Consider the following 12,063-nt stretch of genomic DNA (forward strand, 5'->3'; position numbering starts at 1 on the left):
TGAACACTTACTACATTAATCAAGAGAATACAAGAATCCAGCATTTGCATGCTTTAACATTGCTTCCTCTTCCAGCCAGTACATTTAGATTGATAGTCATACTATCTTGGGTGGAAAAGAAGCTGGTGCTGATGACTACAAATCTCCATTTTTTGTAGGGTAGGTACTTTTTACAATCTGAAAAATATTTTACCCAAGCATTGCCTTTTTTTAATAATTAACTTTAATATTTTACCTTTTTCTAATTATCCGGTAATAATTTTTAAAATAAAGAATATGTAGTGTTTCAAACAATAATCAGTGATGTTTTGTTTACTGATCTATAATCAAGATCAGCCAGTTTGTTAAATAGTGGTGGAGACAAAACACACCTGCTTGGTAATGGATGGGTGCATGTAAAAACTAAGCTGCTGCCTATATACATGAATGTTGGAGCCAAAATAACTATGTACAACCTTGTCACCAGAGCAGTGAAGTAAAGATCTTGTTGAGGGAATAAGTAGTAATTAAGGAAGAATATTTCCTCTCAACATTTATATGCAGTACCATGGCAAGACTGATGAGTCTCACTGACACAAACTTGGTTCAAAAGAGAAGAGTTAAGCATGGATGGTAAAGAATGTACAACATCAGTGAAGTAAATTAATCATGTCATAATTTTTAACCAGTTTCTTTGCTATCCTTTAATCAAATGTATTTAATTGGTAGGATTGCATATGTATGTAGCAAAAATAACCATCTATATATGCCAAAACAAGTAGAAATACATGCAATTATGTACAAATCTTAAGTTTGTAGAATTTCTGCTTATGAAATGCTAAATGGGTTACAAATTGTGATAATCTAAAAGTAGCTCTTGTTTTGGGAGATGGGTAGCTCTTCGGTACAGTGCTTGGCTCACAGCTGAAAGAGTGTGAGTTTGGTCCCAGTTCAGGGCAGTTCCTTGGTCAGAGGTATTGTGCTCTCCTGTAACTCTAGCAGAGTCTTGTGGTCTTGGCTACCTGGCTCAGGAGATTCTTTGATCACCTTCCAGTCAGTGGCTATTTCAGTTGTTTACCGTCCATGGTGTTGGTGGGGCCTGATTGCTAGTTCATTATCCAGATGCGAAGGAAAATGGTTAATACTTATTCATTATCCAGAGGTACAGGAAGATAATGTGACTTAGGATAAGAATCAGTGTAGGAATGAGATCTTTGGGTAACACCAGATTATTAATACTTGATATTTTTCTCCTTTCTATGTGTACAATTTCCGTATTAAATTTGTTACGTTGTTCCACATTACTTAAGGTGCATAAAAATACATAACTGATAAATATATGATCATGTGAGTATGTACAATTACACTGAAAAATAATTAGATTTGAATAGACAGATTAGATTATCACAGAAGACTTTCCTTTATATTTTGAGTTTTTAGTTGTTGCGACTGTACTACATGAGGGGATGTGTTAATGATTGAGGTTTTGATGCCGCTACTTCAAATGTTTATAGTACTCTTGATGTTGTACATTGTTTTCAATAAAGAAATCTAGTTGTCACTGTTTGTGTGCCTTAAAGAAAAATACTATTGGTTAAGGCAGGGCAGTCTGGGTGTCGCACACCAATTTGGCAGAAGTGTAGCTATGGATTACAAACACCAGGCTCATGTCTGCCTATATGACACAAAGGCTGCTACACATGCTGCATTGTAGGTACGTACATCTACATTAGGTGCATTATTGCGAACTTAGACCAAAGGACATCGCATGGGATGCGAAGGTATGAGTTGCCAAAACAACCATTTAGTGAGAGAGAGCACTCAATGTGGAAATGAAGAATAATTGGTGAAAATAATAGAATTTGCTGACCTTACTATAATCGTAAGCTTTTTCTTTTTCTTTGTTGTTAAGCAGTTAGTTTGAGGAAGGAAGAGGAAAATGTAAAAAAAAAAAGTGTATAACAACTTTGATCTCTATTAGTCTCAAACAAGTCATAAGTTATCAACAAACATTATCGCAGACTTTTCAGTCTTGGGAACGCAAATGTTGCAAAAAAAAAAAAAAATATATATATATATATATATATATATATATATATATATATATATATATATATATATATATATATATATATATATATATATATATATATAATAAAATAATAAATAAATAAATAAAAAGAAAGGTCCGTTTTCCTTTTTTTTTTTTTTTCTGCACAAAACTCCTTGACCTCTCAGTAAACCTTGCTGGTTGCATGATATTATTAATACTATTCACAACTTAATGTAAGCATTTCTTCCTTACTTCAGAAATGAAGGCCAGGGTATTTAAAAGTTGCTGCAGGTGATTCATCCTGCGCAGGATCCAGGCAGGCGACGCCACAGCGATGAATGCGTTTGGTGAGGCATATGAATCATCCCGGGACATTAACATAGAAGTATTACAAAGCCCGTATTTCCTGACAGGTGAGGCAGCTTCATCCGGCGTCTCAGTAACGATAACATTATACCCCTTTAGGGACTGGCACCTCGGGGGTTCTTTTTTTTTTTTTTTTTTTTTCTATAAATTTCGTTGCCCCTTCATCAGTACCCCTTTGGCATACTTGTTCCATGTACCCGCCACCTCGATAAGTCATAACCTCAGCCTCCTGCATAAGAAATAAAAGTAAATAAATATGTAAAAAAATAAATCTCAAAGCGTGGTCCAGTGGACGCTGTAAAAAGGTGACATCATGTCGGTCCATTCGTCTCAGATTCCATCTTACTAGAAAATTACCTGCATCTAAGATTTTTTTTTTTCATGTATTACAAAGTTACAATGACGCACACCAGTTCTGTAATATAATGCATTCGGAATTGGAAGCCGAATTATGAAACCGTCGAAATCGAGAGAGTTGCGAACTCAGTGTGGGTGCATCGTTGGTGTAAGGGGATGCGTTGAGTTTCTTAAAATACTATATTTTTGGACTCCACTTGAACGTATTGTGTTGTGTGTTGATGCAGTTCTCACTGTTGAACTGACTTGCGGTTTACAGACACCCAGCGCATTGCAGGAAGAAAATCGAAAAAGAAAAAAAAACAATGGGCCGCCCAGAGGAAGACCGTCAGCCTTCACGAAGCTCGGTATGTTTCATTCTCTTTGACCTCAGTCCAGCCTTTCCGTTGTAAGACAAGCTTTGTAAATTTGCATCTTCCTGCTGTAGGTAATGTATAGTGGATGGAGTAATTTGACTTCCATCTTAATTTCAAATGAGCATATCGGTAATTACGTGAGGGGGCGTGGTAGGAGCACGGAGGGTGGTAATAAGACATTAGGCCATCATTACGGAGGTATTCAAAATCGGTCGCTGTGGGTGTGTGTCTGAGGAAAGAGTGGCCTAGCTTCCTTGATGGGTGTGCAGCGTGTTTCTATAACGATGCAAAGGCACGGGCATACGAGAGGAGGTGATCGGGGCGGACATGTGCGTCATGGGGTACGTCTGACAGGCAAACCAGCGAAGTGCTCATGGCCTTGTTAAGCGAGGCTTCAGGACGGCGCCTGGTGGCTGGAGGTGAGCACAGGAACAATTATATAAACTATGCAGTTAGCGCATTAGTTTTTAACCATTCTTTGCACACTAATTTATCTTTTTTCTTTTTTTCACTTACGCACGGCCCTAATTATGCTGCGTAACGTTATATTTTCTTTTCCAGTATTTAGTAGAGGAACATGATTATCGTAGCACACTCAGAAACCTACGGATTATAATAGGTCAAGGCATAGTCTGTACGTCGATCGCTCTGCCAGACGGGCACGCCCTCTCCTGACATGCCCTGAGACAACTTCAGACATTTGGGGTGCGGTTACCTTATTATTCTTACCATCATATATTTTTTCTCGTCATCACAGTACGTATATAACTTTCTGTAGGATTTGTCCAAGAACATGAAACATGCACACTGTGTATCGTATGCATGTAACAGATCAGATTGATATGATTATAGAGGAATGAAGGTAACGGGTGAACATCACAGTAATCGCATTAAGTAGAGAAAAAAAGGAAAAAAAAATGAACAGATGAAAATAAAGAAAAAAAAATTAATAGCAATGAATTATGGAAAGTGTATTATGCAAGAGTGTGATGCATCATGAAAACGATACTGAATTTCAAAACTACAATTAAACAGTACGAATTGAATCAATCAGTGAGTAAAATATCCGAGTGTTAGATTGTCTCGCTCCATCGCGATGCCTGTGGTGACAAAATTCTCTCTCTCTCTCTCTCTCTCTCTCTCTCTCTCTCTCTCTCTCTCTCTCTCTCTCTCTCTCCTTGCTGCTGCGTCATCTCTGCGGTGTCACAAGTTTACTCAGTATGTGGCGTTGCTCTGGTGTACTAAATGATTGTTTCTTCCTCAAAATACATAATTTATAAATTGAGAGTTCGATCGTGACTCATGGTATTTTGGCTCGTGGTTCCATTATTTCTCAGAGGGGGAAGTAGCTCCAAATAACTGTAACAGCGTTACAATCCAGCTTGCTTACCATTTCTGATTTCGAAAGGCTGTTGAATAAGCCGACCAGCTGTTGCCTTCAATACATTCATCAGTACTCTTTGTTTCTGTTTTCTCTTCCTCTCCCTCCCTTTTGATTCATGCCATTGGCTAAAGTGATAGATAAGCCCCGCCCCGCCCGGCGGCCCCATCTCTCCTCTTGATGCCTGTGATTGGTGATCGTTTAGGGAAGAATACATGCGTGATTGGTGGTCGCTGAGTGGACGGGGAGCTCCGATCATTCATCAAATGTTTGCAGTGTGGCTAGAAGTCTTGTCTGAGGTTCAGACACGTGTAAGCCAGACTGATCAAAGACTATTGAATGATTTATATATAACTGCTCAGTTGCCACTCTCAAAAGTGGTCAGAAAGTGATCCCATTGGGGGGCGACTAAAATCCAGTCTTGATGCAACAAGGTGAAGTGAAATGTTCCCTATGGCTTGTGAGGGGGGATCAGCATTAAAAGATTATAGGGCGTGCCTAAATGAGTATCGTATATTTCACTCCAAGCCATGTCTTGAATGAATGTATCACCTTATAATAGTCAGGCCAGACGTAACTATCTACGCAGCGACTCGTGGTCCAGCACGTAATCTTCCATTCACTTCTGTAAGTGAGAGGTAGGAATTGCGTTTTTCTTTCATCCGCCTTTTATCTATTTATTTATTCCTCGAGCGGAGCCAGAGAGTTCTAATATTGTTACTGCATATCTTAACCCACCGCTCCGCTTGGCCCCTGGAGGGTACAACGATGATTTAGCCAGGAGTACCTTTTGGTGTCCATCGCATATAAAAATTGCGATTTCAGTCTCGGAAACTCCTCCTAACATGTAACTTTTGACGGCGGATCTTTATTTTATTACATTTCTACGTCAGATCCACTATTTTGCTGTATTTTACATATTTCGACTTAGCGAGCGCTCAAAATGTTCACTTCATATACGAGATGGCCAGTTTTAGTTGCCACCATCAGATTCGGCAGTGACTGTAGAATCAAGATGTATTGTAAAAACTTGATAAAACAAGAAAGAAAATATTTCGACGGGTTGAACTGTGATGTTAAAAAAAAATGTTTATAACATCTTTTACTTCTGCTCGCTATTTTCAACAGTTAATCATTGAATGCTGAAGTATATTATTACATTAAGTAGGAAAAATTCTCGTAAATACGATAGTGTGATCAGAATGCAGATAAAGTTCCACATATTGAAAAATATTCACTTACAGCAACATGTCACTCGCCGCAACCATCACGGCGGCGCGGCACTTGGCGTGGCGTGTGCAGGCGGGCTCCGTATGACCAGGATTGCGACGCGTCTAAAAATTAGAATTTCCCGCCACTGGGGGAAGGTCATTTAAGTTGCTCCGCAGCTTAAAGCATCTATTACCTGGTTTATTTATTTTACTTATTTATTTTATCTTATTATTTACTGAGGGGAAACCTCGAGAAAATAAACTGTGGAGACCCGGATGTCACCGTGGCTGTGAGTCCTTGGGTAAGAGATATCCATTATAAGCCAATGAGATGATGAGCGGTGAGGCCACGCGTATCTGTAGCGTGTGCTGTCGTCCTTTATCTTTTATCTTTATTATCCTATATATTGATTTTTTTTATTGTAAAAGACATAATACTCATCTCATTAGTGATAATTTTACTTTAAATTATCTTATAACTCCTCCCTCTTCAAGGTTCATCGCACTCATACACTGGTACACTCAATGAATACAATATTGTAGTAACATCGATACAGAAGAACAATGGGGATGAGATGAGATAAAATGAAACAGTTATTAATTGACTAAGTACATCTTTATTTACTTGCATCTTCATAACAACTCGTCACTTTTTTTTTCCATCAGCGAGGTGACGCGACCCAGTTACTTTAAACAATCCCTTGTTAACCTGTTAGGAGAGACAGGGGACCGCTGGCTGGGCGGAAAGACTGAGCACGCTGTCGGAAAAAGGTGTCGTGTCGGTGTGTTGGGAGTGCCTCAAGGGAAGTCCCAGGCGGCGTGAGGTGGGTCGAGGCTAATGAGGGGCGCCAGACAACATGCGTCTTGGCTATGAGGGTCGTGCGGGCCCGTCATAACAAGAGGCTGACTGTCTCAATTCCATTACCCGCGGGCCCCGGAGGCTACACTCGCGCCCCAGGTAGTGCTCGACCGCAGCTTCGCCCAATACCTGATGGCTGTCGCGGAAGAGGAGGAAGAAGAGAAGGAGGAGGAGGAGGAGGAAGGAAGGAAGGAAGGAAGGAAGGAAAGGAGGGAAACGGAGAGAAAAGTTGAAGGCAAGATCCGAACTCTTTCTCCCAACCCCCCTGATTATTGTGCGCCGCTGCAACGATCACTGACTAATGCTGTCCTCGGTATTTCGCCGAACGGAAACAACGGAGCATTTTCCCGAGCGGCCTGTGAGATAAACTCCACTTAGTGACGGCGGCGTGTGTTCATTACCGCCCCGCCGCCGCCCCTCGCCACAATAACACACTCTCCTCTCCCTGATCTCCTTGATATCTGAGATTTTTACCCGTAAGGTATCCGCGCTTCCTACCTATCGCCTCCCAAATGGGGTCTTCAATGCCTAATAAGGCGAGAAACGGGACCGAAATGCACTTACCTAACTGCCGGTAATTGATTGTTCGCTAAAAAATGCAGACAATTTGGAGCGTATAAAAAGCGGTCTCGTGTGGGGGAGTGTTGGATCCCCTCCCCCCACTGCCGCGGCGCCCCTAACCCCACTCCTCCTCCTCGGGGTGGGATGGCCCCAGGGGGAATCCTTGCCACGAACCTGCGGGCTTTTGCCGTAATAGGATTAATAAAGCCACAAGGTATGGCTGTGTTCCTGGTGCTGTGCCGCGGCGTTCTCAGGTGACTGTGGGGTCTAAGAGGGTTCCTGGAGGGGGGAGGGAGAGACAAAACACGAGGTGAGAGGGGGAGGTTAGGGAGGCTGGGAGACAAACTGGAGTGAGAGGAGAGGAGAGGAGGGAGGGGAGAGAGGGGGTGTCGCTCGAGGCTTGATGAAGGCATATGTTAGCGGCTGACTTGGATGCTTCATTGGTTTTGGGGGAGGGGAGAGAGAGAGAGAGAGAGAGAGAGAGAGAGAGAGAGAGAGAGAGAGAGAGAGAGAGAGAGAGAGAACATCAGGAGAAGGAGAGATGAAGTTAGAGTGGAAAAAAAAAAAATATATGTATATATGAAATTAAGGGGAAAGGAATGGAGGTGTGGAGAGTTTGTAAGGTGAGAGTGAACTTCGACGAATGGGAAGGATGGAAAGAAGGATTTTTTTTTTTTTCCAAGTTTGTGAACATGAAGGCGCGGAAGTAGAGTGGCGGGCGAGATGGAAGAAAGGGTGATGGTGCGTTTACAGCTGGAAGGGAATGTGACAGTGGAAATAATACACGTGGGCGACGCGTCAGATGGAATGAGATTGTGTGTATGTACGTAGACGAACAAATAATGTCTCGATTGGCGGGTCTTTCTTTTTCTTTTTCGTAATTTTTTTTTTTTAATTCCTATATCGAAGTGCAAGACTTAAGTAAGTAAGCAACGTTAGATATTATATATATTAAGGCAATTTTAGAGTGGAATGAAATGATCTTAAGTGGAATAAGCTAATGTATCTGCCTTTCTGAACCTTGAAGACAGTGATGCGTTGCCCCTTTCTAATCCATATATCAAAGTGCGAGACAAATAATATTAAAGAATGTACATGTCAAAGAACTCTTGCTCCGTACATGGATTATATTGATATGCATTCAGACTACATATTGACCCTAGAAATTACAATTACCTTGAGGGACAACGAACAGATGGCCTTGAAATAGATTAATTGCTTCTTACTATTCACCACCACACCACCACGCATACAAGAGAAGACTATATCCACCTTGCTTTCACCTGAGCCTTGGTGTCGCGTCGTGGACCTCTGACCGGCGATATAATTGACTAAGGCGCCCCTGGGAGGATGACAAAATGGAGCGGTGATGGCTGGGGAGCACTGAGCGTTAATTGAGATAGTTACCACGACTAAAATGCGTTGGGGTGTAGTGAAAATGACGTTTCTGGATGGTAGTTGTTCCCTCGCCCATAGTCTCATCGCGGCCTTTGTCATCACCGGGAGAGCAAGGCGTAGACGAGGCGTGTATCTATACTGGAGGAGGCAGAGGGGTGGCAGGAGGATCGGATTCCCTTTCCAGGCTAAGTCATCGACTACTTGAAGTTCACGGTTCCAAAAAAAGAAAAAAGAAAAAGAAAAAGAAAGAGAGAGAGAGAGAGAGAGAGAGAGAGAGAGAGAGAGAGAGAGAGAGAGAGAGAGAGAGAGTGCTGCTGGATCCTCGCTTCGCCTTCAAAATATCACGATTCCTCCACGCCAGAGCGCCGCCGCCTCCGCCTGGCCCGAGGTTCATTACGGTAAAATATTGACAGGACGTAATGACAGTAATCAAAGGATAGATTCCGATGATTAGGGTGTTAATGAGGTGCTCCGTGGGGTCGGGCGGGAGCTAACTGCACCCTCGCCGTTGGGTCCTCTCGCCTTAACTACCATCGATAGCTGGATAACGAGTTGCTGGAGAGAGAGGGTGGGAGGAGAGGAGGGTCGGGGAGAGTTTTGTCTCTCGCTCGGGTGGTTGTGATGTACGTGTCTCTTCGTCAGGAGGAGAGGGAGGCGAGTCATAGTTGTGTGATGCGTAGGGAATTGTTGTTTGGTTCATCGTCAGTTTCGCCGCCGCTGCCGCCGCCTTCATTGTAGTGGTGAGAATTATTGTTGTTGTTGCTTCTGTTATTTGTGATGGTGGTAGTTTGTTGTTGTTGTTGTTGTTGTTTTTCTTCTCCTTTTTCTTGTTCTTGTTCTTGTTCTTCTTGTTCTTGTTCTTCTTGCGGAGAATGGGAGAGAACGGGCAGTCAAACATGCGGCTTTTCAAAATAAACAAATGAACATGAACCTTGCGTATGTCTTTGCGATGTAACGGAAAACTTTAGGTGATGGAATAGTTATCAAAAAAAAGCTGGAGATGCGGGGTATCGATCCCCGTACCTCTCACATGCTAAGCGAGCGCTCTACCATTTGAGCTACATCCCCGTGTTGTGTCTGTCAGTAGGGAGTGACAATTGAGGGAAAGCTCTTTTGTGTGTGTGTGTGTGTGTGTGTGTGTGTGTGTCCTCGTGCTCGCGCTTAGTCTTAGTTGAACACATGAATACAGAGGTAAATAGACGAATAAAAGAAAATACAAAAATAGGTAGATGTAAAAAGGTGTTATTCCCCAAAGATTGGAGTCAAGAGTATCATCCGGAATTTGAGAACATATAAGAACAAGATGATGGGGTTGGTTATGATGATGACGATGATGATGATGATTACAATAAATTTCAAACACCAATAAAACTTTAGCATAGATTGTCTGGATTCACAATACACTGTACAAGGAAAATTATAGTGCATTGTACTGTAATGATACCAAACCAAGTAAAGATGCATTTCAAACAAGAGTAGAATACATAGATCTTGGCTAGGCTGAATTCACTGCACTGTACAAAGAGATCTATAGTGTAATGTAGTGATATCAGACTGAGGTGAGGGTTAATGTGAGGTGTAGAAGTGAGGTGACCAGTCCCTTAAGACCAGTGGTTATACATGGCTATAAGTAAACATGTTAAAAGTAAAGGCCTGAAGTATACTTAAGTTATTAATATTAGTGCGTGAACGTAGTCTACTTAATAAGCACTTCTCTCCTCCTCTTTTCCCATTCCTTTGCTTCTTTTCTCCTCGTTCTCCTTTTCTTCGCCCTTCTCTTCCTCATCCCCTCCTCGTCGTCGTGTGTTCCCTCCTTGCCCTCGTCCTCTTCCTTCTCGTAATCGTCTTCTTTCTTTTCCATTTCTTTTGTCCTCCTCCTCCTCCTTCTCCTCCTCCTTCCTTGTTCTCATTTTCCTTCCCTGCCCTCCTCTTTCTTTCCCTCCTCTTCCTCTTCCTCCTACCGTTCTTATCTTCCTCCTCCTCCTCCTACCGTTGTCCTCCTCCTCCCCCTCCTACCGTTTTCCTCCTCCTCCTCCTCCTCCTCCTCGGCACATAAGGTATTTTTAACACAGGTGGCGTTATCAGGTAATCAGCAGCAAATTACACCACTAATTGAGGATTTACCGAGCAGTTAAAACGGAGCATAATGGACGCCACTGTTTCCATTTTATTATCGCGATTGTGTGACTATTTTTGAGGGCAGCGGGCTAATGGGGTGAGCTGGGGAGAGGGAGGGTAAGAGGGAGGGAGAGACGGAGAGAGAGAGAGAGGCGATGGATGGAAGGCAAGGAAGAAGTGGCAGGTGGGGAATTAAAAGAGGAAGATTAGATTGAAGTGAACGTAGAAAAGGAGGAGGAGAGGTGGAGTTGACGAAGGAAAGGATTGCGTGGCAGGGAAGGATAAGAGAGAAGAAAGGAAAGGCGATGGATGGAAGGGAAGGAAAAAGTGGTAGGTGGAGGATTGAAAGGGAGAGGATTAGACTGAAGTGAGCGAGCAGGAGGAGCAAGAAGAAAGAAAAAGTGGAGTTGACGAAGGAAAAGGTAAGGTTCAAACTTCATAATCTTTGATAAAAAGAAAGAGTAAGAAATTGGTATTCAAATAATGAGGCATGTGACTGGAAGAGACTTAGTAATCACGTTGCTGGTGCAGAGTCAATAGGTAGGTGCATAAGGATGAAAGATGGTTATAGACATCCTACCTACTTCCACTAATCATCCCCATCCATAAATTTGTCTAACCTTCTTTTAAAGCTCCCTAATGAATCAAATTGTTAGTGTTGAGTCTTTAGGGAGCTTGAAAAGAAGATTAGACAAATATGGATAGGGATGCTTAACACACCTTTCATTCTTACTAATAATTTACCTATTGACTGCACCAACAGCGTGATAACTAAGTCTCTTCCAGGAATAGGTAGATATATTTCACACAGGAACTAGCTTGTATATGTCTGATGGCTTCTCGCAGCTTCCCTTATTTTCTAATGTTCTAGGAATGGATAGAGAAGGATTGTAAGGGAAAAGGAATCTGACAGGAGGGGAGGGGAAAGGGCAAGATACAAACAAAATAATTTTCAAAGCAGTTTTAAAGTGATTTAGAGAATGTGAAGGGGAGACTTCTGAACCTGAGAGAGAGAGAGAGAGAGAGAGAGAGAGAGAGAGAGAGAGAGAGAGAGAGAGAGAGAGAGAGAGAGAGAGAGAGAGAGAGAGAGAATGTCAAAAACTGCTAGAAGATATATTTAGGCATTGGATACTTATCAGGTATGTAAAGTAAATAACATACACATGCTGGAAGAGGAAGAGGAGGAAGAAGAAGAAGAAGGAAGAGTAGGAAGTGGCTGAGGAGGGTGAAACGGAAGAAAATCGTAAAAGAAGGGGAAAAAGAGAAAGAAATGGATTTAAAATAAGACGTAGTAGGAGAGAAATAGGAACGAAAGAGAAGAGACAGCAAAGAAGGAAATGGACTGAAGATAAGTTGTATATAGTTGAAGAGAAATAGGAGAGAAAAATAAGAAGTGAAGGAAATGGATTTAGAATAAGTTGTAT

General features: G+C 42.0%; 1 protein-coding gene and 1 non-coding gene across 3 annotated transcripts in view; one reads left to right on the forward strand and one right to left on the reverse strand.

Moving 5' to 3' along the window:
• Positions 1-2,212: 2,212 nt before the first annotated feature.
• Positions 2,213-12,063, forward strand: part of LOC135105495 (uncharacterized) — a 106,568-nt gene continuing 96,717 nt past the window's right edge. For both annotated transcript variants that reach the window (XR_010270868.1, XM_064013632.1), the window contains exon 1: positions 2,213-3,102. Coding sequence is in view for 1 of the 2 variants with exons in the window: in XM_064013632.1 (XP_063869702.1) it covers positions 3,061-3,102 (42 nt within the window). In the remaining variant the exon portion in view is untranslated. The remainder of the gene's footprint in view (positions 3,103-12,063) is intronic.
• On the reverse strand, positions 9,517-9,589 carry Trnaa-agc (transfer RNA alanine (anticodon AGC)). Its single transcript has one exon. It is a non-coding gene; the product is annotated as a tRNA-Ala (tRNA).

Source organism: Scylla paramamosain, chromosome 1 (assembly GCF_035594125.1).
Source record: "Scylla paramamosain isolate STU-SP2022 chromosome 1, ASM3559412v1, whole genome shotgun sequence".
In the NCBI taxonomy this organism is placed as follows: Eukaryota; Metazoa; Arthropoda; class Malacostraca; order Decapoda; family Portunidae; genus Scylla; species Scylla paramamosain.